At 32.7% G+C, this 26,085-nt stretch overlaps 2 protein-coding genes across 5 annotated transcripts; one reads left to right on the forward strand and one right to left on the reverse strand.

The window, feature by feature from the left end:
- Positions 1–61: 61 nt before the first annotated feature.
- LOC106718613 (microtubule-associated protein tau) lies at positions 62–22,564 on the reverse strand. 4 transcript variants are annotated; one of them, XM_014512770.2, is made up of 10 exons: positions 22,434–22,557; positions 13,272–13,413; positions 5,502–6,915; positions 5,323–5,366; positions 5,083–5,242; positions 4,798–5,003; positions 4,065–4,250; positions 3,714–3,743; positions 2,655–2,825; positions 1,450–2,297 (listed from the first exon to the last, which is right to left on the reverse strand). In XM_014512770.2, exons 2-10 carry the CDS (start codon positions 13,302–13,304, stop codon positions 2,235–2,237), a joined length of 2,307 nt encoding a protein of 768 aa, XP_014368256.2. In that variant the 5' UTR covers positions 13,305–13,413; positions 22,434–22,557; the 3' UTR covers positions 1,450–2,234. The 4 variants fall into 4 exon arrangements, with proteins under 4 accessions (XP_014368249.2, XP_014368256.2, XP_014368264.2 ...); XM_014512763.2 differs by lacking the exons at positions 1,450–2,297; positions 2,655–2,825 and adding an exon at positions 62–543 and having other exon boundaries at positions 22,434–22,564; XM_014512778.2 differs by lacking the exon at positions 3,714–3,743 and having other exon boundaries at positions 22,434–22,556.
- On the forward strand, positions 18,632–20,660 carry LOC123721273. The gene is made up of 2 exons (XM_045679520.1): positions 18,632–18,776; positions 20,216–20,660. The coding sequence occupies exons 1-2, from the start codon at positions 18,713–18,715 to the stop codon at positions 20,428–20,430; spliced, it is 279 nt and encodes a 92-aa protein (XP_045535476.1). The 5' UTR covers positions 18,632–18,712; the 3' UTR covers positions 20,431–20,660.
- Positions 22,565–26,085: the final 3,521 nt, after the last annotated feature.

Genomic DNA, 26,085 nt, shown 5'->3' on the forward strand with positions numbered 1-26,085 from the left:
TTATAAATTATTTTTATATGCATAAATGTAAACAAAGTATAACAAATGTAACTAATGCTCGAATTTATTAAACTTTTTATCATAAAAAGAGTGCAATCCTAACATCACGACGGCTCGCAATCTTGTTCGAGATGCTGCGCACAGTACAATTTCAGGTATCTGCGAAAAGTAAAGGGATGCGGGAGCATAGCACTACATGCGAAGACCTACTCTCGCAGCTTAACACGAGCCGCCTTAAAGTTTGAATTATCTGGTATGTAGACAATGTAAACCAATTTTAAATTAATAAACAGAGAAAGCAGGGCGTGGTGTAAGTGAGGTCCGTCTGGAGCAAGAAGAGCGCGGGGGATCACGCGCGGTCGCGGGGCGGGCTGACGCGCGTCTCTCACGCTCGTAGCAGTAGCGTAGCGCGCGTTCACCAGGCGCGGGCTTGCGCGGGGAGAGCGCACGCGGCGTGCGGGGGGTGCGCGGTGCACGGACAGACCGACTGCGGGACAATGGCCTCTCCTCCGACCATTCACTCAGCGACATGTAGCCGTCCTCCTATACACAATGTTATTGGTTAATCTCCGAAATAAATAAAATACAAATAATAGCGACCCTACTAAAATTATTAGATACAAACAAATTTGATTTAATCTACTAGAATCATGGATCTCCTTTCATCCACACTATTAGAGGTTTTAAATGCGGTCCATATAAAGAGCGGCTATCCAATAGCTACTCAGCAAATTCTAAGTATGTTAGAATAAAAAAACACATATTACTGCTGAAATTTTTCGAATGCTGTCAAATAAAAATGTCATAAAATAAAATAAAAATGTAATTTGTAATGATAAAACTTACCAATCGGCAATGTATTTCCATCGACTACGCAGGTGCGTGCAATGTGTGGCTACAGCATAACTACTCGAATACTTTTTAATTCAAGAGCTTGTGAAACATTTTAGTGTAAATGAAACAATAATTATTACGTTACATTGTATTAAATATTAAAGTATACCATTACAGCAGGTCTTACGTACACATTACATTGATCTCCATTTAAGTTACGATAGCAAAGCGTCCTTTAAGAATGTCATATAAAACAAAAAAAAATCAATTTAATTGTTGTACATAAATTAATAATGCTGTTAATAGAAACAAAATAAAGTATCATAACAAATTTACTTAATATTAATTATTTTTTATCTTTAATTGCAACGAAAGCATCGCTACTTCACAATAATGTTGAAAATTGCAAATAATATTGTGAACGAGAAGCATTAACGTTTTAATTATTCCTAAATGTAATTCCGTCTTAAAATTATTTAAATATAAAACATTTATTAATCTAAAAATCTGGTCAGTCCAATCTGAGCCGACGTCGCTCCCGACACAGCGAAATTAAACGTGAAAAAGCTAATTTTTTGATAATAAAAGTTTATAAATATTAGTATAAAAATGCTGTATGATGTACGACTTTGAATATATGCAGGGTCGAGAACACTGGCCTATACAAACCTCACTCCATTTTAATACTAAACGTTGTTCGTGCTCTCTACATAATACATTCAAGTAAACAACAGAGATTTATAACGAAGCTTCAATGACTACCGCATTTAATATACGCCTGGTAAACATTTAACACTGACAAATTTAACAATACGCAGTGAGGACTGACAGTATGACAGTGTGATCACTATGTGCATAATATATACGTGGAATTGCCGCACAACCATTATAAGATGTCAAAGAAATTTGTGCTAACTACATTTGATTCGCAACATATCAGGATTTTCTTCATAATGATTACGCGGCAATAATTAAAACCCGCTACACACAGTTGCAGTGCAGTTAAAACTCAAGGGGTGGGTGTAGCGCGCTTTAAATCCTTATAAGTTATGATTCAACTATATCTACTCTGAAATAAAGGGTAGTTTTTAATTTTAATACATGAATATTTTATGTTATATATTCTAATCGCATTGGCACAACTGATACTATGTAATTCAAAAAAGATAAAGGCAAAGTTGATCTGCTAAAAGTTTTGCTAAGACACAAAACATTGAAATGAACTACACATTTATAAAAGGAAACTACTTTACTGACTTAAATTCTTAAATATTATTCTTGTCCTTTAAATTCTGAATATATTAATCAAAGACAATGTGCCAAGAATAATATTATGATAAAAAGTAATGGACACATTAATTTTAGTATATAGCGTTCGTGTCGATAATGGATGGGTCGGCTTAACACGGCTGTTGGTTCAAATTCTCATCAGATTTCGGAGGTGCAGACGGTGGAACTGGACTCTACGACAGAACAAATATTACATCAATGTGGATCCTTAGGTAAATTCAAATATAGAACAAATTTAAAAACCAACACAAAAACACAAAAGTTAAAGAACCAGCAAAAGAAAACAAAACAAAACCAATTCAGAAATGGAACGCCTGATGATTTGTTAGTCAATATCAAATGCAATCGAAGTCACCTGAAATATTCGTCGTTTTATAAACTAATAAAACGTATATAAATACTCTGGCTGAAACAAAAAATGAGTGAAGTTATAATGCGCAATGGATTCGAAATGAAACCTTCACCGAAACAAGGAGACGAAGCGAAAACAAAATGGGTAGAGTAAAAGGGCCACTTATAGCTGGCCTCACCTCCTGCCGCGACTGGCCGTGACTGGGGGGCAGCGGCGACTGGCCGACCACCTGCTTGATGTAGTCTTTGTCGTCAAATATCTTAACATCACCTCCGCCTGGCTTATGCTTTACGTTGTCGAGCGAGCCAACTTTACTTTCCACTTTGAAATCCAATTTTTGATTCTCAATCTGTCCGAAAAAGTGACTGTGCAGTATTATGTGCAATACAATTACATATACATAGCATAAGTGCGAAATACATAATATAATATATTTATATACTAATTATATTGTACTAGGATTACTAACACTTCCTTGGTATTATGACATTTACAAAATACTAAGTAAATTTTTACCACAGATTTTTAGGTGCACAAGAGTCAATTATTTGATTAAAACAATCACCTCAAGAAAAGACTTAATAATCCAATTTAATGAAATACATTATTTAGAAGTATTCAAGCATTGTAGCGCTGAGTCGAATTTGAAGCAATTTTTAGACGCAATAATATGTCCAAGTGCTATTTGTAATAAGTATACTTTTGTATAACAAGCAATGTTTATGTGGCACGGAATATTTATTCCATTGAAGTGCATGTGCGAATCCATCGATTGAATCGTTCATTATTCACTAGTAGGTGGTAGAATGGTCTTATGTTTAACGAGTGAAGTTATAAAACAAAAACAGAATAAACGCAAACGAAACCAAGTTTGCCATTTCTAAATTATATTTCCTATTCATTCCAACATTCCCTAGAAAACAATCGTCGTCATTTCATTCCTAAAGCGATGTAACAGACACAGCGTGAATAATTGCGACACATCTGTCCTAATGACGTCAAAATCTTCTGCCATCCAATAACTCTGTAAGTGATCAAGACAACAGACCTTACCGCGTAGAGTATGCAAAGCAAAGGACTTATGTGACGCTCTCCACCTTGATAAACCCCACTTTACAAACTAAAACACATCGCTCTCTATTACACATAATTAGATTCTTGACAATGTGCATTAATCGGAGGAATACGTTTTGAGCATAAAGTCACAAAAAGCGGACATTAATTAATAATTACTCACTGATTTTTCTCCGTTCTTTGCATCTGTTGACTATAGAACAAAATTTATGTTTGAATTTTTATTTTATATTATATGATGCTACATTATCTAAATACATGTGCCAATTGTTTCTATGAAATCTAAAATGTATGTAGTTTCAAATAACGTACTAATTTTACCGCCAGTGACCAATAACAATAAACTTGAATACTGAAATGCAACTATCGTGCACTTTACCGTTAGTTATAACAGTAACAATTATGATTTATACTTACAGTAAAATAGGTTAATAACCTTCTAGTAAAAACTATGTAATAGTGGACGTAGTTTCTAGTATTCTTGTAAAGATTCAGTGTTTGCTTCTGAGCTTACCTTAACTGTTCCGCCGCCGGGTTTATGAGTTATATTAGCTGTGGATCCAACTTTCGGCTTCGCTTTATCTTTAAAATCCAACTTAACCGTTTCAATCTTCTTGTCACCACCCCCTGGTTTGTAAGCAGTGTTCTGTAGCGATCCTATTTTGGATTTCGCGTTCCATTCCAATTTCGTCGTAATTATCTAGAAAATTTAATAATAAATTAGTATACTAGTTGCAAAAATATTTTCATAGTAGTCACAAAAAAGAGAAAATATCCATCATGAATGTTCGCCGAATGCCAACAAGTCTACTATGAAATATTTGGGTCTTGACGTTTGTAGTTTTTGATGCAAATATTTCGACATTCTACCTTTTTCAATCACGGACATGTAACTACAAAATGCACGCTTAGCATTTTTTGTTTTTCATTCTTTTGTTGTTACTAGCTTTTGTCCACGACTTCGTCCGCGCGGAATTAAAAAAACAACTTAATTGATGTCTTAGTCTATGTGGTCTTTCAGATTATGTTCTACATCTATGCCAAATTTCAGCAAGATCCATGCAACAGTTCTGGAGATACCTCTAAACAAACATCCATTCATCCAATAATTCCGCATTTATAATATTAGTAAGATTCGAATTCGATTGTACATTTTACCAACCATTGTAGCTCTACAATGGTTTACAATCATTTTTATGTTAGGCACCATAATACGCAGCATATATATTGATCGGTCTATTTGTTACCTTCTTAGTACCACCGCTAGGCGTATAGGCCTCATTTTTCGCAGCAATTTTTGGCGTAGCATTGAATTCCAGTTTTCTGTTTTCTATTTTAACTTTTCCACCGCCCGGTTTATATGTAGCGTTATCCAATGACCCAATCTTGGATTTGACAGCCTTTATATTAGGAGACGGCGCGTTTCCCACTTGAATCTTGTTCATTGGTACTTCTGAAAATTAGAATATTTTTTTTTAGTCTAGTCTTAATTGATGTGAAGCGCGTTCTTTAGTAAAATTCTCAATTCTTACTCTTCTTTTCCGACGGCGGAGGATTTTCGGGTGTTTTAGCTGTTGCGCTCTTGCTGGAAGATCGCGATAGACTTGTTTTCAAGCTGTTACTCGACTTTTCCTTATTAATGACCTTACTCGGCAACTTCTTATTTGGCGACCCAGGCGATCCGTTCATATCCTATGACAATACAATAATCATAAAACATCAAATTATGAATGCAAATAATTAAATAACATCTTAATTCACATAAGTCTTACATTTCCTTGAGTCGACTCGTCGACACCACTGTCATTATCACCATCTGTGGATATTATATTAAGACATTAATTAATATAAAATTAGTTAAACGGTACATAAGTAACTTTATTAAGAAATAGTTTAATTCATCTCAACTAAATAAAGTAATCTCTCTTATTTTTTTTAAATTTCTGATTACCTTTAGGACGTGATTTAGGCGCTGAAACTACTTTTCTGGGAGTAGATCTTTTGGAATCTGTGGGAGTAATTAACTCAGTTGGCTTTTTGTTGATTGGCATAGTTTTCATTTCTTGAATAGGTGATTTTGAAGGAGTTTTCACTGGTGTTACAGAAGGTTTCACTTCTCTTGATGCATCAACTTTGGGTTCAGGTTTCAAATCTTTGGGAGTCTTAGGTCTTTGAGGTTCTGGTGTAGCACTCTGTGACTTGTTCGTTATGACTGAACTTTGCGAAGCGTTTTTAGGTTCCGGTGAGTCATCACTCCTAGTCAGTGACGGTGAACGATCCGACATATCTACTTTATTCTGATTTGAAGCAACTTCGTTCTTCAATGTCTGTACATTGTTTTGCAGTACGACGTCATCGTCATCGTCCATTTTCATTTTGGGTGCTATGTTGGTCAAAGATCCCATTATTGATTCGGTCATTCTAGAGCCGGTTATACGTGATTCTGGACGATCAACGTTGTCCTTACTCCCATCATTCGAAGTCACCGACCTTACACTATCTTTAGACCCTCGTATGTTGTCTCTACTGTCTTTGGATTCTTGAATTAATCCAAGACCTGGGCTACGACTTGTAAACTCTTCCATCTTACTCCCTACAGCACTTATAGATTTTCGCCGGTCTTCATCCATCTTTAGCGGGCTTGGCGTGCCGGGAGCGGCGGCGATGCTGTAACTCCTGCCTTTAGCCACCGCCGGTGCTTCCGAGTTAATCTCGGACTTATTAGCATTTTGGTTGTCATTGTTCGAATTTAGGGCTTCCAGGTTTGCTGTTTTACTTTGGTTTGTATTGGATAAATCAAGGCCTTTTAAAGAGCCTTGTGACGGTTGTCTAGGTAGTTGTCCCGTTACTTGAGACGGTGCTGGAGTGCCGTTCTTTAAAGTTCCGTTAAATTGGGGCGGTGCCTGAGCTTTGGAACCGTCAGGCGTAGTGGCGCCCCCAAACTGCGGTGGCTGCCTTGGACCGAACTGGAGGTTGCTCGGTGCAGGAGCTCTTTGAACCGGTGAAGGCTGAGCAGTCGTAGGAGACTGCTGAGGTCTTGGACCTTGAATCGACTGAGGTCCTGAAGGACGTGCAGGAGGTGCCTGCGCTCTAATTTGCGGAGATCCTGGCGCAGCGGACGGAGTCGGTCCTCGAGTTATTGGACTTCCCGAACGAGGCGTAAACTGAGGTGAACTCGTTACCGGTCCACCCGGTTGGAACAGCGGTCGCTGCTGGAACTGTTGAGGTGCTCCAGGTCTAACCGGCGGTATAAGCGCTGAACGGGAATCAACTCTGGTAAGTGGCGGGCGGACGGGCGCTTGTGTCGCGAATGCTGAATCCTGACCGTTAGGGCCACTACTTGGAGGTCGAATGTCCCCAGGAGCCTTTATAAATAAATTATAACTTTAATATTTCTTGTCTAAAAAAATTTATAATTTACAAAATATATTTGAACCATGTTTCTAGATGTTTGTTTCTTATTCAACTGCATTTGACCTGTGCAAATTAAGTTAAAAGAGCAATGGCCTCTCAGATGTATGTTGTCACGAACGCGGTCACTAGGTCACTATTTGAGAATATTTAAAGTAAATTTAAGGGATGCGGTAAAATAATGAATTCCATTGTTGGAATTTATAATTTTTTTCACCAAAAGTTTAATTTTCTACTTAAAATTTTATGGTTGCTCTTACCTAACGTAGAAAGCCACAATCAATTTTTTTTCTCTGTCCGAAAACTTAATAAGTTTACGGTAATGTGAAGTTAATAAACGGCTCAAAAATAATAAGTTTAATAATAACTTCTTATTCTAATACCTTTAACTGCAACATGATGTGCGGCAGTTAAGTAAAAGCCTTTTCATTTCTTTGTATATACTAGATTATAAGGACTCAATAGTATCTCTATTACGTAGATTTCCTAATAAAGGTATTAACGAACAGTGTTGTGTTAATAAAACTTGATGACAACCACAAACGGTATGAAGTGACACAACTTTGCGATATTGAGTTAAGGTTTGTCACGCCCTTATGCTGACTTTTAGGGTTGGCGTGTATTTTTAAACGTTTTAGGTGGAATCATACTGTTAGATCGTAAACTTTGCATTAATTAATGTGATTGCAGAAGATTTATGAAGCTATTCATGAAAAAGAAATGATCAAACGTCATAAAGTATTTGAAATGGCAACATTCTACCTCCGTGAAGTTGGCCCCCTCACTTTGATTTTTTTAACTTTTTTTTACGCAAATCGTTTGAGAATCGTTTGAGAGGGTTTGAGAGAAAAGAAATATCGTTTGAGAGTTCCTACTTTCTCCGTAAAAACAATTTCAAATTCTAGTGTTAAGTTGGCCCCCTGACTTTACTTTTTTTTATTTTTTTCAATGCGAATCGTTAGAGAGTCGTTTGAGAGACATTAAGAGAAAAGAAATATCGTTTGAGAGTTTTTACTTTTTCTGTAATAAATATTTTAATTCTGGGCATCGAAAGTTACAAATCGATTTTCTTTTTTTTCCGAATTAAATATGGCAATCATGCACTTGGACGTTTCAAATTTAATATGTAGGTAGAGAATGGTGAGAGAGTGATTGAGAGAAAAGAGAAATCGTTTGAGAGTTAATACTTTTTCTGAAGTATATATTTCAATGTCGGAATCGAAAGTAACAAATCGATTTTCCTTTTTTCCGAATTAAATATAGCAATCATGCACTAAGACGTTTCAAATTTATTGTGTAGGTAGAGAATGATTAGAGAGTGATTGAGAGAAAAGAGAAATCGTTTGAGAGTTAATACTTTTCCTGAAATAAATATTTCAATTTCTGAATCGAAAGTAACAAATCGATTTTCCTTTTTTCCGAATTAAATATAGCAATCATGCACTTAGACGATTCAAATTTATGGTGTAGGTAGAGAATGGTAATAGAGTGATTGAGAGAAAACAGAAATCGTTTGAGAGTTAATACTTTTTTTGAAATAAATATTTCAATATCGGAATCGAAAGTTACAAATCGATTTTCCTTTTATTTCGAATTAAATATGGCAATCATGCACTAAGACGTTTCAAATTTATTGTGTAGGTAGAGAATGATTGAGAGAAAAGAGAAATCGTTTGAGAGTTAATACTTTTCCTGAAATAAATATTTCAATTTCTGAATCGAAAGTAACAAATCGATTTTCCTTTTTTCCGAATTAAATATGGCAATCATGCATTTACACGATTCAAATTTATGGTGTAGGTAGAGAATGGTAATAGAGTGTTTGAGAGAAAAGAGAAATCGTTTGAGAGTTAATACTTTTTCTGAAGTATATATTTCAATGTCGGAATCGAAAGTAACAAATCGATTTTCCTTTTTTCCGAATTAAATATGGCAATCATGCATTTACACGATTCAAATTTATGGTGTAGGTAGAGAATGATTAGAGAGTGATTGAGAGAAAACAGAAATCGTTTGAGAGTTAATACTTTTTCTGAAATATATATTACAATGTCGGAATCGAAAGTAACAAATCGATTTTCCTTTTTTCCGAATTAAATATAGCAATCATGCACTAAGACGTTTCAAATTTATTGTGTAGGTAGAGAATGATTAGAGAGTGATTGAGAGAAAAGAGAAATCGTTTGAGAGTTAATACTTTTCCTGAAATAAATATTTCAATTTCTGAATCGAAAGTAACAAATCGATTTTCCTTTTTTCCGAATTAAATATGGCAATCATGCATTTACACGATTCAAATTTATGGTGTAGGTAGAGAATGGTAATAGAGTGTTTGAGAGAAAAGAGAAATCGTTTGAGAGTTAATACTTTTTCTGAAGTATATATTTCAATGTCGGAATCGAAAGTAACAAATCGATTTTCCTTTTTTCCGAATTAAATATGGCAATCATGCATTTACACGATTCAAATTTATGGTGTAGGTAGAGAATGATTAGAGAGTGTTTGAGAGATAAGAGAAATCGTTTGAGAGTTAATACTTTTTCTGAAGTATATATTTCAATGTCGGAATCGAAAGTAACAAATCGATTTTCCTTTTTTCCGAATTAAATATGGCAATCATGCATTTACACGATTCAAATTTATGGTGTAGGTAGAGAATGATTAGAGAGTGATTGAGAGAAAACAGAAATCGTTTGAGAGTTAATACTTTTTTTGAAATAAATGTTTCAATGTCGGAATCGAAAGTAACAAATCGATTTTCAAAAACTTACAAATCTCAAAAATTGAAATATTTATTTCAGAAAAAGTATTAACTCTCAAACGATTTCTCTTTTGTTTAAATCAATCTATAACCATTCTCTACCTACACAGTAAATTTGAATCGTTTATCCTCATGATTCCCATATTTAATTCGAAAAAAAGGAAAATCGATTTGTAACTTTCGATTCCGACAGTGAAATATTTATTTCAGGAAAAGTATCAACTCTCAAACGATTTCTCTTTTCACTTAATCACTCTCTTACCATTCTCTACCTACACAGTAAATTTGAAACGTCTAAGTACATGATTGCCATATTTATTTCGGAGTAAAGGAAAACCGATCTGTAACTTTCGATTCCGACATTGAAATATTTATTTCAAAAAAAGTATTAACTCTCAAACGATTTCTGTTTTCTCTCAATCACTCTATTACCATTCTCTACCTACACCATAAATTTGAATCGTCTAAGTGCATGATTGCCATATTTAATTCGGAAAAAAGGAAAATCGATTTATTACTTTCGATTCAGAAATTGAAATATTTATTTCAGGAAAAGTATTAACTCTCAAACGATTTCTCTTTTCTCTCAATCACTCTCTAAGCATTCTCTACCTACACAATAAATTTGAAACGTCTTAGTGCATGATTGCCATATTTAATTCGAAATAAAAGGAAAATCGACTTGTAACTTTCGATTCCGATAATGAAATATTTATTTCAAAAAAAGTATTAAGTCTCAAACGATTTCTCTTTTCACTTAATCACTCTCTTACCATTCTCTACCTACACAGTAAATTTGAAACGTCTAAGTGCATGATTGCTATATTTAATTCGGAAAAAAGGAAAATCGATTTGTTACTTTCGATTCCGACATTGTAATATATATTTCAGAAAAAGTATTAACTCTCAAACGATTTCTGTTTTCTCTCAATCACTCTCTAATCATTCTCTACCTACACCATAAATTTGAATCGTGTAAATGCATGATTGCCATATTTAATTCGGAAAAAAGGAAAATCGATTTGTTACTTTCGATTCCGACATTGAAATATATACTTCAGAAAAAGTATTAACTCTCAAACGATTTCTCTTTTCTCTCAAACACTCTATTACCATTCTCTACCTACACCATAAATTTGAATCGTGTAAATGCATGATTGCCATATTTAATTCGGAAAAAAGGAAAATCGATTTGTTACTTTCGATTCAGAAATTGAAATATTTATTTCAGGAAAAGTATTAACTCTCAAACGATTTCTCTTTTCTCTCAATCACTCTCTAATCATTCTCTACCTACACAATAAATTTGAAACGTCTTAGTGCATGATTGCCATATTTAATTCGAAATAAAAGGAAAATCGATTTGTAACTTTCGATTCCGATATTGAAATATTTATTTCAAAAAAAGTATTAACTCTCAAACGATTTCTGTTTTCTCTCAATCACTCTATTACCATTCTCTACCTACACCATAAATTTGAATCGTCTAAGTGCATGATTGCTATATTTAATTCGGAAAAAAGGAAAATCGATTTGTTACTTTCGATTCCGACATTGAAATATATATTTCAGAAAAAGTATTAACTCTCAAACGATGTCCCTTTTCTCTCAATCACTCTCTTACCATTCTCTACCTACATAATAAATTTGAAACGTCCAAGTGCATGATTGCCATGTTTATTTCGGAGCAAAGGAAAATCGATCTGTAACTTTCGATTCCGAAATTGAAATATTTATTTAAGAAAAAGTATTAACTCTCAAACGATTTCTCTTTTCTCTCAATCACTCTCTTACCATTCTCTACCTACACAATAAATTTGAAACGTCCAAGTGCATGATTGCCATATTTAATTCGGAAAAAAAAGAAAATCGATTTGTAACTTTCGATGCCCAGAATTAAAATATTTATTACAGAAAAAGTAAAAACTCTCAAACGATATTTCTTTTCTCTTAATGTCTCTCAAACGACTCTCTAACGATTCGCATTGAAAAAAATAAAAAAAAGTAAAGTCAGGGGGCCAACTTAACACTAGAATTTGAAATTGTTTTTACGGAGAAAGTAGGAACTCTCAAACGATATTTCTTTTCTCTCAAACCCTCTCAAACGATTCTCAAACGATTTGCGTAAAAAAAAAGTTAAAAAAATCAAAGTGAGGGGGCCAACTTCACGGAGGTCAACATTCTGTGTTAGGACGTGGTTAAATCGAAGGTTAGCTGATTCTAGATAATAAATCACTGCTTAGAAACAAAAGGAAAATAGTTTGCATTGAAAATATCGATCGTCACTATACACTTTCAATACGTGCACGATCAGTTATCTTTGGAATACATGGAAGGCCGGCAATCGATACTTTGATGGCTGTGGCACCGCACCGTCTGCGATACAAAGATCCTCGCGTGATCACGTTTGCATATACATAGAAAACGATGTACTGACGAATTTGCATTTAATATATTGTATTATCAATACGAACGTTTGTACCACAGCATTGCAGCCATGCAGTCTTAAAGTACATTAAAATTTTACGAGGCGAATGATCCGTCGATAAAACGAAAACAAAAGAAAAACGTCTACAATAAAGCACGAGTTGAAGAAACTTGTTCGGGATCGGTTACGTGATGTTTGGCAAAAGTTTTCTTGAGTAATTTCAGCGGCGCTATTACAACCGCTTATCGCGATGAGCCTTTATTTCAATTAATTCGTATTAGGGTTGTGCGAACCTTGCGAAATTATTAAACTACTGTAAAATCTACTACGTCTTTTGTAGAGTAATAACATTTTTTAATAAAAACAAGTCAAACACCGTAACTTTACTTGCTAAGTTAAAAATAGCTTTTATTGCAGAGTTACACAGTAGGTGTTTGAAACATTATTATTTATTATTTACACACTCCAAAAGTTTAACCTTTGTTAGGGTTCTAATGGCAAATTGTAACATAAACATGCTGTGCGGTCACCATAGAATATTTACATCTAACTTAAAAAAAAAAAAAAAAAAAAAACTTAAGGTCAAAGTAAGTCACGAATAGTGATAACACGCACTTTACACCGTAAAATGAAGAACTTAAAGTAAATACAAAGTGAACCTCGCCCTAAATTTATAATTAGTTTTTTTTCTGATTTATTAATTAACTAGGTAAGTATCAAAATTATGATATTTAATGCCAAAGTATCAAAGTGGATAATGTTTAATGAATAGTATTAGATTGCCCAAATGTTAGAAACATTTTAACTACTAAACTAAAGCTAATAAGTTCTAGCTTTAATTGGTACTGGCTACAATAAGAATGTGAAAATACAGAAGAATATGAAGAATGTACGTTCTTTGGCGCTTCTTTTATTTGCATTTTTTTTCTCTTTTATCGTTTTACTAAATGTGCCGTAATTATTTATTCCCAATCTATAATTAATCATGAAATGGCATTTATGTTAAACAATTATTTCTAGCATTTCAACATGTCTGAGTCTCCCTTGAAATATTTATCCACTAAGTATATTGAGTGCAAGTGCTCTACATCATCTGTGCGCTCGTGTGCCTCGAGTCTTACCCGGCTCACGTTGTTACTTGACATTTGCTCCATATTTTTTCGACTATCGAAAAAGCAATATGTAATCTTCAATCAGTAATACGCCTATAACATAATCTTCGTGAAGGCGCCAAACCGTCGCCTGTTGGCGATATCTCCGCTACTATAAGAATAATAAATATTTTATTAGCTCGCAAGGCCTGTTATTAAACTTTGCCACAAAATTGTGCTCACGTGCGTTTCGAATGCGTATACTAACGTAAGAAAGACAATTGCCGTGTACGAAGTGTCGTATTCGCAAACTACTTTGCTTCAAATAATACGTGTTTAGTTGTGAGAGCAATACGATTTTAAACAATTTACACTTTAGATCCTAAAACATAGCAATGAAAGACTTGTTACAAATTATGAAATATGTTGATGAAATTAAATATTTTACACAATAAATGATTGTACAACAAGCAGTGATACTAATTGATGATATTAAATATAATATTGACTTTAACAAGGAAATTTTTGAATGATAGTGATTTTAATTTATAATAGTAAAAAATAGAACTGATAACAAAAACCAAAGATTGAAATATCCATGAAGCAAGTTGACGTTACAACAATTTATATGTACTTATATCGGGGATTTTTATTAGGTTTGCTATGGTTTGTCGGAAAATTACAATATAAAACTATCAAAAAGAACTTCCATATGTTCAAAACATGGAAAAATTCTTGAGATCAGATAGAATCGATTAAAACTCTTACAAAGCCATCTAATAAGATAGAATCTACATTAGTACCTTCGAGTTTTATTTTGCTACAAGGACAAGATTATTCGTACATTGTATTGTATTGTAAGTATTACTTAACTTTTCCAACTTCAATTTAACATATCTTCAATTAAACAATTTATATTATATCTACTTAAATTTGTTCGTCATATATGTAAAATAATGTAATCTACCAGTTCTTAGTTATCTTTGCACTTTTGTTTTCATTTTTAACTGTTATCAACTAAGAGATATATTGAAATGGTATTAGGAAAAACCCAAGATACTACGTAACTATTTTAGGAGGGTAATACCATTACTAACTTTATTTTTTCTTTTGAACTTTTTAAGATTTTGATTGCTTTTTAAGACAATACTTTATTGAATAGGAAATCAACATTTCTATTAACAAATATATATAATAAGTGGAAAATGTCGCTTATTTTTTCACATTCATAAAAAATATTCATCGTGTCTCTTGTTTGTAAAGGTTTAATAATATTTTTACTAAAGTAAATTACTGCACCGACAGTGCTTGATTACAAGGTAAAATATGTTAGTTCGCCGAGATCACTCCCGAAAGAGTCGATGATCTTCGGATCATTGAAATCCATTCTTCCAAGAGCTGGCTGCAGTGAGTCAATCATGATCACGCGCAAAATACGCGGTAGCTTGGAGATGCGGAAAATCAAACCCGTTAGCTAATAACTAACGTAAATTATGTACGTCATTTTAGAACGCATTTAATAGTTATGCGCAGTAAAATTGTAACTAAAAGTGTATAATTAAAATGCGCTATCAAGATGTAATTTTTCTTTTTTTTTATCTTAAAACATAAAAACGAATGACGTAAAGGATTTCGTTTAAAAATACTGGATTAAAAAGTGTTATTACGGAGGAGTCACTGATCTTGTAAGCGTTACGTCTTATTGCCATCTTAATAAAAAATATAGCTGAAACCAAACAGTAATAAAACCATTGCAATGACGTGAACTGAAATATTGTTTGCGTTAAACAACTTATAGTAGAATAGGTGTACCTTTTAAATCTATATGTACGCGTATATTAGTATATAAACGCGGTTATTAAAAAACAGATAGATTTAGGTCAAGAAAATGATAATTTGTCATTGATAAGTGTTATCTTTTTATCAGAAGTATTTCATACGTTGTTTTATGTACACTCAATTTAAAAAATTCAAAATATTACACGTATATTTCTACTTATATTAAAATAATTGTCACACAAAACATATATATGTTAAAAGCGAATTTTAAACACTACAACCAGTACTAAATCAGTTCGTCTTATTTTAAAAGTAAAATCTTTTATAAATGCAAAACGCAAAAAATAGTTATTCAAAGTATAAACGTTTCTTAGATACGTTACATTATTGATAATATTTAAATACATTGGTAATTTTCCATTTCATTCTTTATCAATTACAACAAATAAAAGACAGAACAAACGGTAAGTTACAATGCAAGTTACGTCATTCGTCAATTGGATGATAAATTATTACATGAATTAGAAATTGCACGTAATATAACAAAGAAGTACCGTAGTTACCATAGTTTACAGAGTAAATGTAAACAAATGAAATATATGTATGCAATAACCACTATTAACATTATTTGCGTTGTAAATCTGGATTCGATTTAGAGTCTTTTGGAGGCGATCCAACCGATTAATAATGACTAATATAGCAATAATATAAATGTTAATAGTATTAAATCAATGACGAAAAAGTATATTAACCTCCTTTGATATTGGAAAGTGACAAAAAGAAATAAACAAAAATGATTGATATTTATTTGAATTCGGAATACTTTTTGTGAAACGACTGTTAGCCTTTTCGTAAAAGACACGATGGCAAGCGAACAGAGTCCTCACGCAACGGGGCTTGTCCCGGGATCGTAACTTGTATACGTCGTGTTTTACGTCGAGTTTAACGAAAATGAAGGATAATATGTTTTTCCTTTTTCGTAAAACTATATATTTTAGATATTAAGTTTAAATATCAGTCTCTTTGTTTCAATTTTTAAATAAAATGAATAAGGAATGTAAAATTGTATCAATTTTAGACCGTTATTAAAATATTCCTGTTCCATATTGACAAAAGAAGTTTTAAATAAAAACCTTATCGAAATGCATACAATAACAGTTTGGAGATTTTATAATAGGTTTTAATTTCCACATAGGTGGAAACTGGTGGGAAAATGACTCTATAAAGTTGTAATCTTAAGTAAAATGTTACACAGCCTTATATGCAATCGTTCTTCTTCCTTATCTGTCTAATCCTTTAAGACAAGATTCCGTGACTACATAAAAAAAATATTGCAATTTTATACGACTGCTATTCATAACAGTGGTAGAGCTCGAACTTACATATTTTGCACTAATGGGCTAATTTTTGTCCTCTTCCCATTTGAACCTTTTTCTTATAATTAAAGGATGGGGACAGGAAGTAGATTTGGTGGGGGCAGGAGACGCATAGGTAGGGGAAATATCTTCTTCCTGTGCGTTTCCACGGCTGCATTTTAAAGGTAGGCAACGCATTTACAAATGCGGATGTGTATGGGCAGTGGTCGCTTCCCTATTTTGACGAATTATGGTGACTGCTTGCTCATTTGCCACCTTATACTATAAAAATGTGTCTAGAGCCTAATTTTTATATTTAGGCACAATGAAATCTGAACTATACGATATAGACTGTAGAAGAGTTCCTGGGTGATGTTCAAAACAATATGACAAGTCGTATTAATTTAGATAGTAAACAAATACATTCTATAATTTCATAAACAGGGACTCAGACAAGCAGCAGCTGTCGTTTTAAATTTGAATACGAAAACAGAAACTGCGTCAGTACAGGGAGACAACCGTCATCCAATAAAAACAAGACAATTCTTTTATTTAAAATTGTTCAATGATGATTCACTGAATTTCTAATTGTTTCAACACTTACCGTTAGATGTTCATGATCTAAACTTGTTATTTGTGAAGGGGTGATAGTTTGACCCTTCTGAGAGTAAATTTTAGCATGATATATTATTTAGCCAAAATAAGGATGACGATTTTTACTTTATAACACCAGAATTGAAACATGATTTTTGTTTTTACGCGCAATAGAACAAACTTAGTAGTTACTATTTTAATGGGTATAGTTATTCAAGAGGCAACCAATTTGCCTGAAATGTGTCCGTTTCAATTATTATCAATTGCATCTTCAATTGACTGGCTTGCCACTGTATGGGCTAGATCACCTTCTAACTAGAGGGTTTCTAAGACCAAAACCCCCGTTTAAAACTTAGCTCTTTTGTCAAAGATAATGACAAGGATGACGATATGTTTATATATTGATTTTGGTCCTAGAAATCAACAATTAGTGCTTTACGCGATTAATATTTATAATTTAACGTAATAGTTGGTAATATGAAATTATTACCAATTCAGACCTAAAGTTTTTATCAATAAAATCGCTGTCAAAACGGCTATTCCTATCATTACGTATTACTATATCGGCACAACAATCGATCAGTCATTAATTAAATAAATTCAAAACATTGTGTTGCTAACTAGAAAAAACTAATATCTAATGTTACATAGAACAGAGATAAAACGAAAGCTAACGTCGATAAAACTTATAAAAGTACAACAAAATACTAATTACTAATTTATGCACAGACATTGGTAGGTCAATCTAAAGGACAAAACGAATTGTTTGAAAATGAACTTAATACAATGGTTGAAATAAAAAATGACGTCATACTAGTGTGGTAACAAAACACTTTGACACACCTGCCCCACAATACCCTAAAATAGTTGACTCAAGGTAGGCTTTTAGCGCCTGTTTACACTTTCCCACCTTTATCTTGGTCTCAAAGCCGTCGTTTGACCTTGAGTTCGTTTATGGTGACAAAGAGGAAATAAAAGCTAAAAAGATTGCTCACATTAGTTAAGTGCTTTGTCGTAATCGTAATGGTTCAAGTTGGATAAGGTGATAAAGTTTCGGAATCATCGTTTGATTATCGTCTGACATCATTTAATGTCTCCTACAATTAGGATGAAACATTTCCAACAATGACTAACATCATTTGACGACCCTTCGGAGACCACGTCCGCCACAATAATTATCATGATTATATGACGTCAATGTGACACTCACGTGATATTAAACTGTTTCTTGTTAGTACAATGAACATAATTGATTTAACAATAAACTGAGACAAAGATCATAAAAACACCTCTATGTAACAATTACAATTTATTTTAAATTTCTATTTAACTTCAAAGTCAAACATTCCTTTCAGACGGTTAAAGTGTAATTAAGAATTACATTTTAAACACGAACATGCTGTCATTAAAAATGAAACACATTTTTTTGGTTTTTGCTGACAGTATTTTTTCGGAAAACAAAAAAATGCTGGCAGCATAATTTTTAATAGTCCGTTTTATCGTTAAGAAAGTCGGTTAGGATTTTACGAAGACGTAAGTAGCCTATGGACCGTGTAGCGTTACGCACTGGCGTCAACGCTCAACACCGCGTCAGCGCTGCCCTGGCGTGACGTCGACAACGCTCTTGCCAAATGTGATTCAGCGGGTATAAAGCGTATCTGTAGAGTGGAAGGCACACAATACGCGATCGTTCGTGAAACACGTTGCTCGTGCGCACAACTAAGTAACAAGTTTAGTTGTCAAATGTTTGTAAACGGTGTTCAAGCTATCAGTTCACGTTTGGAAAACCTTAAATTGGATTATCAAAGTAAGTGTTGTAATTTATAATAAATCCAGATACTAGCACGTTTATGAATTTAATATTTAATTGTTTTTGGTTATTAAATCTATTAAAATATTATCAATATAGATAACTTAAATCCCAATTACTTATTCAACACAAACTAGTAGAGGAAGTAATAATAAAATAATTACATTCTAAAATAGTTTAAATAAATTTCAGTGGCAGTGAAATTTTCATCATTTTAAATTAGATGCGATAAAAAGCGATGGAATTTTTCTTTTAGGTTTCACATCTCTATTCGTCCTATTTCCCTATATTTATATTATACGAATAATAGTTTGCTGCGAAATTGTAATAAATATAATATCATTTGATATTTATTAATCTGCTTCATGTCAAAATCAGTTTTGCATGTTTCAGTCAAATATCTAATGTTGTTTGCCTCTTTGTCCATAAAATAGCAATAGACCTAAAGTATACTTGTATATAGTATTTCATGACAAAATGTTTTGACACTCCAAAACCGTGGATTTCCACGACGAAAAACTAACACCAAAATATGATACCTATTCAACCCAACCCACTGAAACCTTCAAAAAATCTAAAATATCAATTTGTTTTTATATAACTGCATCGGCCTTTGAAAACCATAAAAATGGTGGTGAATTACAGTTAGGATAGGTCATAAAGTATTTTTGATATTCAATGAGGCATTATTTAGTGAAATCATCAGTTTCCATCATTTGTGTGATTCTGTATTTTTAAAATTTGCTGAGTAACCTACTGAAGTACTTTAATAATACACGTTAGTAGAAAACATGAGTAAGCTATATAAAAAAGTAGGTGTATGAAGAATTACTAGCATAAATCAAAGTAATTCATACGTCCTTGTCAACACTGTGCACATATTCCGAGAGTGGGGCATCAATCAGTATTCACTAGAGCATCTCTCGATGGCTTCTACGTTTATCATCGTATAAAATGTTGCTATTTGCACTGTATTTTTTTTACTTTATACAATAAAATCTATTATCTAGACAATCTGAGTTAAAAAATATATAGATTTCGGATCTCGGTCGGTCTATCGAATGTTGCAAAAGCAGTGTAACTTATTTATCATAATAACTTTTTTGTTTGGTTAATTTGTGCTAAAAACAATATGTATGCTTGTAGCACATTTTTGAATACGAAGGAGTCAGTGATGTCATCCACAATCAGTTCATTGATGATTATAAACTATTTAGGAATTAGGAATAGGAATTCCTATTAATGATAACTGATTAGTTATCCTTACTAGGAAATTAACCACGGATCGATTAGACCGAAATAGACAAATCTAACGAATAAACAAATTTAAATAAAAGTCAGTGAAACTTGTATAATTTGTATGGACATATGAGAATAACTTATATTTGATATAAACAACCGAATCATGGATTTCAAATGTGTATTTATTTATTCAGGAACAATGCAGCCGATGTCAGAAAGACCGCCTGTATGCCCCAAGACGCAGCTACCTCATTTCCAACTGACGCCATCTGACGCCGGTCAGAAGAAAGATGGAAGTCCACAGGCGACAGACAACCCCTGGCTATTGAAGCCTCAGCATGAAATACCAGCTACCCCACCGCCACAAACGAAGCAGACGGGCAACTTCTTTCAACAAAGAATAGGATAAATCATGATCCCGCCTATTAGAAAGATGTTGAAATAACTTTCTTATGGCAATGTGCCATCTTGTCGGAACAATGACTTTCGTATAAAAATACGTTGAAAGTCAAATGTGAAACGGCAAGATTAGTCAAATACTAGGAAGTCGGTTAACTGTACAGGTTCAAGCAGTTGATAATTATGATTTATTTTTATATTAATAAATAAGGATTTCAATAAGTGTTGTAGATATAGTATTATTTTATTCCGTAGGTAACAATCTCTATATGTGTAAATAATTATTAATATTAACATTGTGCTGTAATATTTCAAAGTTGGAAGTAATAATAATCATGTTCCAAAACTATTCAATTGTAAATTATTGCAAACAAAAAAGGAATAAAATATAGTGATACCGGAATAAACAGTATTGTAATGATCGAGTTTTTTTATTCATAACCTATATTAATATATATTAAACTAGACAAAAAACGTCAGCCGGTTATACAGATTTAACAGATTAAGTTAAGTTAAAAATGATTGTAAACAATGGTAAAATTCCGTTAATGTTGACACTGACTATCAAATATGTATGTTTTTTTATTTCACATACGACTTATAAGAAAAGCCGCTAAATGTCTTCAATAAAAATTTATGTCTGATTACGTCAATAGAAAAAAGTCTGACGCAGGTTAGGAAGCATTAAATAAACGAGTTTGTATTTATACTTATGTGGAGCACTACTAATGTTTGTTTGTAATAAAAACAAAATATACGAGTTTATTTACTAATATCTAAATTCAGATTTTTTGTAAAAAAAAAAATAGACGGAGTAATTACTATAATCAAATTTATGTTTATTTAGGCGGTTGTCACACAAATTGTCGGTTGGAAGACAAGCATGGAAATTTGATTTAAAATTAATAAATCTGTTTTATAAATGTGGAAAAAGAGCATGCATTATTTTTTAGCATAAACATTTCTTTTAAAGTGAAACTTATAAAGGTGATTTACATTTAATTTTTTTTTTATTTAAATGATGTCTGACTCTACTTGGTGGAATCGAAAACAGTAGATAGTTAAATAAATATGAAATACAATACAAACATAAAAAATGAGCATGTGAACAGTTTCAACGAAATACAAATCTTTAAAAGGATTGTGATTGGGTTTAAATTCAATTCAATCATAAAAATGTATACAAAAATTTATGATAACAGTTGTATATGTTTTTGAACGGGGGCGGAACTGTCCTGAGCTTCAATTGGCGCAATGAGCGGCCCAGTTTGACTCACATCCAAATATAACATAGCTGTAATTAGGTACAATGACTTTTCTCGAATGAAGCTCAATGTTTATGGCCGGTGACAAAATTCATTTTTCTCTGAATTATTCTAATAAATTAACCGTACGTTTATTGCAGCAAGTCAATGTCTACGAATTTACAAAATTATTTAGTTATAATAAAATGACATTAAAATTTCACAAAAGTATCTAATGTTTGCAAACTTATCATATCTAAAGTATTAATAAAAATTAGATTCTCAATAGATAAAAAGATTTAAGAATTTAAAACGAAATATATGTCACAATCGTATCGTATTTTAAATTTACGTCAGCCATAAAGTATTGTCTACACCAACTAATCCATTAATATCCGCCTAGATTACGGCCAACGTGGTCAAATAGGTCCTCGGCATCACAGATTAGTGTAACATTAATCGATAAATAAACTAGGTGAATCATATTACGACAAATAAGTACACACAAGATTCACAAATCAATCTGAAGCAATGTGAAAAATGGAGTCGGTCAATATAAAAACAGGTAAGTTGCATTATAAAAGTGCCTGAAAATGATATCTACACTGATTATTGTAATGATAAGCACTTCATACGATCGATTTTAGAAATGTAATTGTTTTATAATTGATATATTTGCCGGCTACGTAATGACTATCGAACGTAACTACTAGAATATTCCGAGTGGAACTAAAGCGTTACAGTGCTTGTTGTTCTAATGTCCACTTACCTGGAGAGCTGCGTGAGACACTTGATCGATTTAAATATAGCTTTTGATATGCAATATGATTTATTCGGAATAAGGTCTGGTCACCCGCTGTCTCTAGCGCCGGCGGAACCGATGTGCCCTGAAGTCGCTGCCTCTATCGGCGCCTCAACTATGTGAAGAGTACCTAATCGACCAGACACGGCATCCTCTAACATACCTTAATTAACAGCAAAGCTTGTGTCAAGCATAATTTTTTTCTCAATACAAAATTAAAATAGTGAAGTGTTTATAATATTTGTAATGGAAGGTGAAAGTATTTTACATTTTTTTAAATAAAATGATATACACACAACGGTAGTTTTATTTACATAACATCTACATTTCGGTTTTTGCCTATAGCTAGGTAATAACTCAGCAATAAATATTACATTCAAAAGAAATACATAAAATTCTTGAAATGTTTGTCTGTATGTTCATAGTACTTGACGAGGGTGGATCCTGCGCCCTGAAATTGATGCGCGCGCAACCCCGCCGGGCAGTTCCTACAGAGAGGTACTCGTATATTAGCCGCTTTGTACCCACCTACTACGAACTATGAATGTACTCATATCTTTACAGAGCACGCTATAATACTCCGTTAAAAGGCTCATGCTTAAGATATGGTTTGTAAAACTTTGACTTTTATAAAACTAAAAAAGACTAGATCAAAGAATAGTAACAAACATGGGTATCATAATATTTACATTGAGATGAATTAAACCATTAATTTAAATTACTTATTATACTATAGTAATTAAAAATGTGATTCAAACCTCTTGCGTCAATCATTGTACCTGTAAACAAAAGACAAAACATGAGTAAAAAGTTTAAACATAAGAAGTTACACGAGAAAGTATCATAAATGGTATAAGTAACATTTATTTTTTGAAAATATTATAATAAGATACAATTAGTTAAATTACTTGACCTTGAACGTCACACAATTTATGACGTAAACAAAATATACGTTTTCTCCACTTTTTTGTTTCTTTGATTCCGTTACACTTTATGGGTATTTCCAACAACCACAAACGAATGTTGCCACCAGGTGAGGATTTTAAAAACATAAGAGATTAATATGATATGATTTTTGTGAATCTAGATTTACTCCTGAACAAAAATATCGGTTATGATATACGTATTAATTGATTTTTATTAATAAAGAAAGACCGCATTTAAGACTAAAGCGATAATTCTTTGTCTTATTATCATTATTGTAAATCATATAATTATTATAATGTCATTATTTAAAGTATAGATAATTTTAATTTACAGGAAATGCCTTTGATCTAATTACGAAGATGGCACTCTTTTTAATCTTATTACTAATATAAATGTGGATGGATGTTTGTTAGAAGGTATCTATGGAACGGCTCAACGGAGCTTGATGAAATTTGGCAAATGTAGAACATAGTCTGGAAGAACACATAGGCTGTTTACGTTTTCTTTTTAATTTCTCGAAAACGGAATCACGGGTGACATCTATGATAATGCGAAATAACAGACTAGTCGAAAATTATGATGACCGTTGTGTTTGAACAAATTTAAAACTGTATTTAGTAAGATCTTAACTAAGATAATTAGAATGTAAAGGTTTTTTCAACTTTACCCAAAGGTAAACGCAAATTAAAATATGTACCAACATATTAGTTGACTCAGAGTTTTTCCACCACTAGTTGCTTAGTCAAATAGAAACCATGACGTCTTCTAAGAAAATATAAAATAATTATGTCTCCAGCAGTAGCTGTATGCTGAACAGAGAACTGTGCGCTGGATTAAGATTTCTTGGTTCCTAAAGAACGGAAAGAAAGCGTTCCCAACTTTTTTTGTTATACGTAAATATTGTACGTAATTACCAAAATTAAACTATTCTCTATAACTCTATGCTATTGGAATATTTTCGTCAATTTACTAAAATGGTAATTTTGCTTGACTTCTGCAATCTCGGTAATATCATTGCGTGGGATAGTATGATAAATTTGACAGACCGCGCAACCAATATTCCACAACGTCCTTGAAGGTAACAAAGATGTAGGGTATCTATAATTATAACACGTGAGGGATAAGTGAAACAAAGAGGCCCAAAACACTCTTGGGAACATATGAACGATATCTATTATATTTAAGTAAAAGTAATACAGATTGTACCATTTTATTTTGTTTATTGTCAACAATTGCCGACACTTTTCTTTGAAACTTTAAGTAAGTTTGTTACAATCTTCTTAAAATTTAAATATTATTAATACTAGAGAACTGTCTTGTGAAACGAATTGATGATTAACTGTACGCCACATACCATTGACAAAACTCTAAATGAATTATCCACAGAATATAACAAGGATGGACTCTATGTATAGTTTATAACCAGGAAATGTTTTGCGAGTGCGTGTTTGGGTACTTGCGTGACCCGCACTGGAGTCTGCGCCCACCGCGGCATCCGACTCTTATGTCAGGAAATGTGTAGCAAAGGAAACTTTTGTTTGCAATTTTTTTTTAGCTCAATTTAGCATTACGTAACATGTAATAAAAATTAACATTAGTAACCTTTTTCATCCAACTATTATTTGAATAAATGAAGCATAATTTAAAAAAAGGAAAAGCTCATCTACCGCGGATTCTAATTACTGTCTACCATTTATTTTTTGAGTGAGCTATAATGCATACTTTTCATTAAATCCTTTCAAAGCATTGAAGTACTCTGAAATATTTTATCCTGTCGTGTTAGTTTAAATTCGTGTGAACACGTGTAACAACTAGATTTTTTGGCAAGCAAAATTAAAGATTACATTAAAAGATAAAATTAACTAAACAGATATAATCTGAACAGATATGAACTAAATAAAAAACAGCGCCCTCTATACGAAACATTCAGTAAGTCCACAGAAGTTTCATACCTTTCCGCTTTCCTCGGCTTTTCATTAATGTATTAAGTTACGTAAAGATGGCGACACTGGAAATATCAGCGCCATCTACAACTTACAATATTTCGAGCCGCCGCACGTTTTAAAAATAATCACAGAAAAAAGACTCAACCAAGAGTTTAAAACACATTGAATTTAACATTAAACCTTACAAATAAAAAGTTTCCAATATGTTGTTCACTCTGATAGAATTTGTTAAACAAAATTATTTATTTTTTAATTTAAGCTTTAGAGAATATAAAAAAATTATTATATTAAATTATTATAAAGAAGAAAATATTAATAAACCAGACTTCGTATTGAACTGTGCAGCTTTTGCAACCCCAGTTTTTAACCCCTTCACCACTTCAACTTCCGCTGTTCAATAGCTGAGGGTTGAAAAGGGATTTGTTTCACCCTAAATATTCGCACACAAGTTTACCCCAAGCAATATCCTGTGATATTTAAAAATTATCTCATATGCGTATAAAATCAACGAATTTTAAAAATTTAAATTTTTAACATAACTGTTAAATTGCTCATTATGTACAAATAAATTCATTTCATATTTATTTTGTCGTTAATTGCAATAATTAGGAGCATTCCCTTAGCGCTGTCATTTTGTTTTGTGACTTTGGATCTATTTTGAAGTAATTTCGTGTCCATTATATTACAGACATTTTTCACTATCTGTGATATCGTAGTAAAAAGGGTTTTTAAAATATGTTACTAGG

Source organism: Papilio machaon, chromosome 9, assembly GCF_912999745.1.
Source record: "Papilio machaon chromosome 9, ilPapMach1.1, whole genome shotgun sequence".
Classification (NCBI taxonomy): Eukaryota; Metazoa; Arthropoda; class Insecta; order Lepidoptera; family Papilionidae; genus Papilio; species Papilio machaon.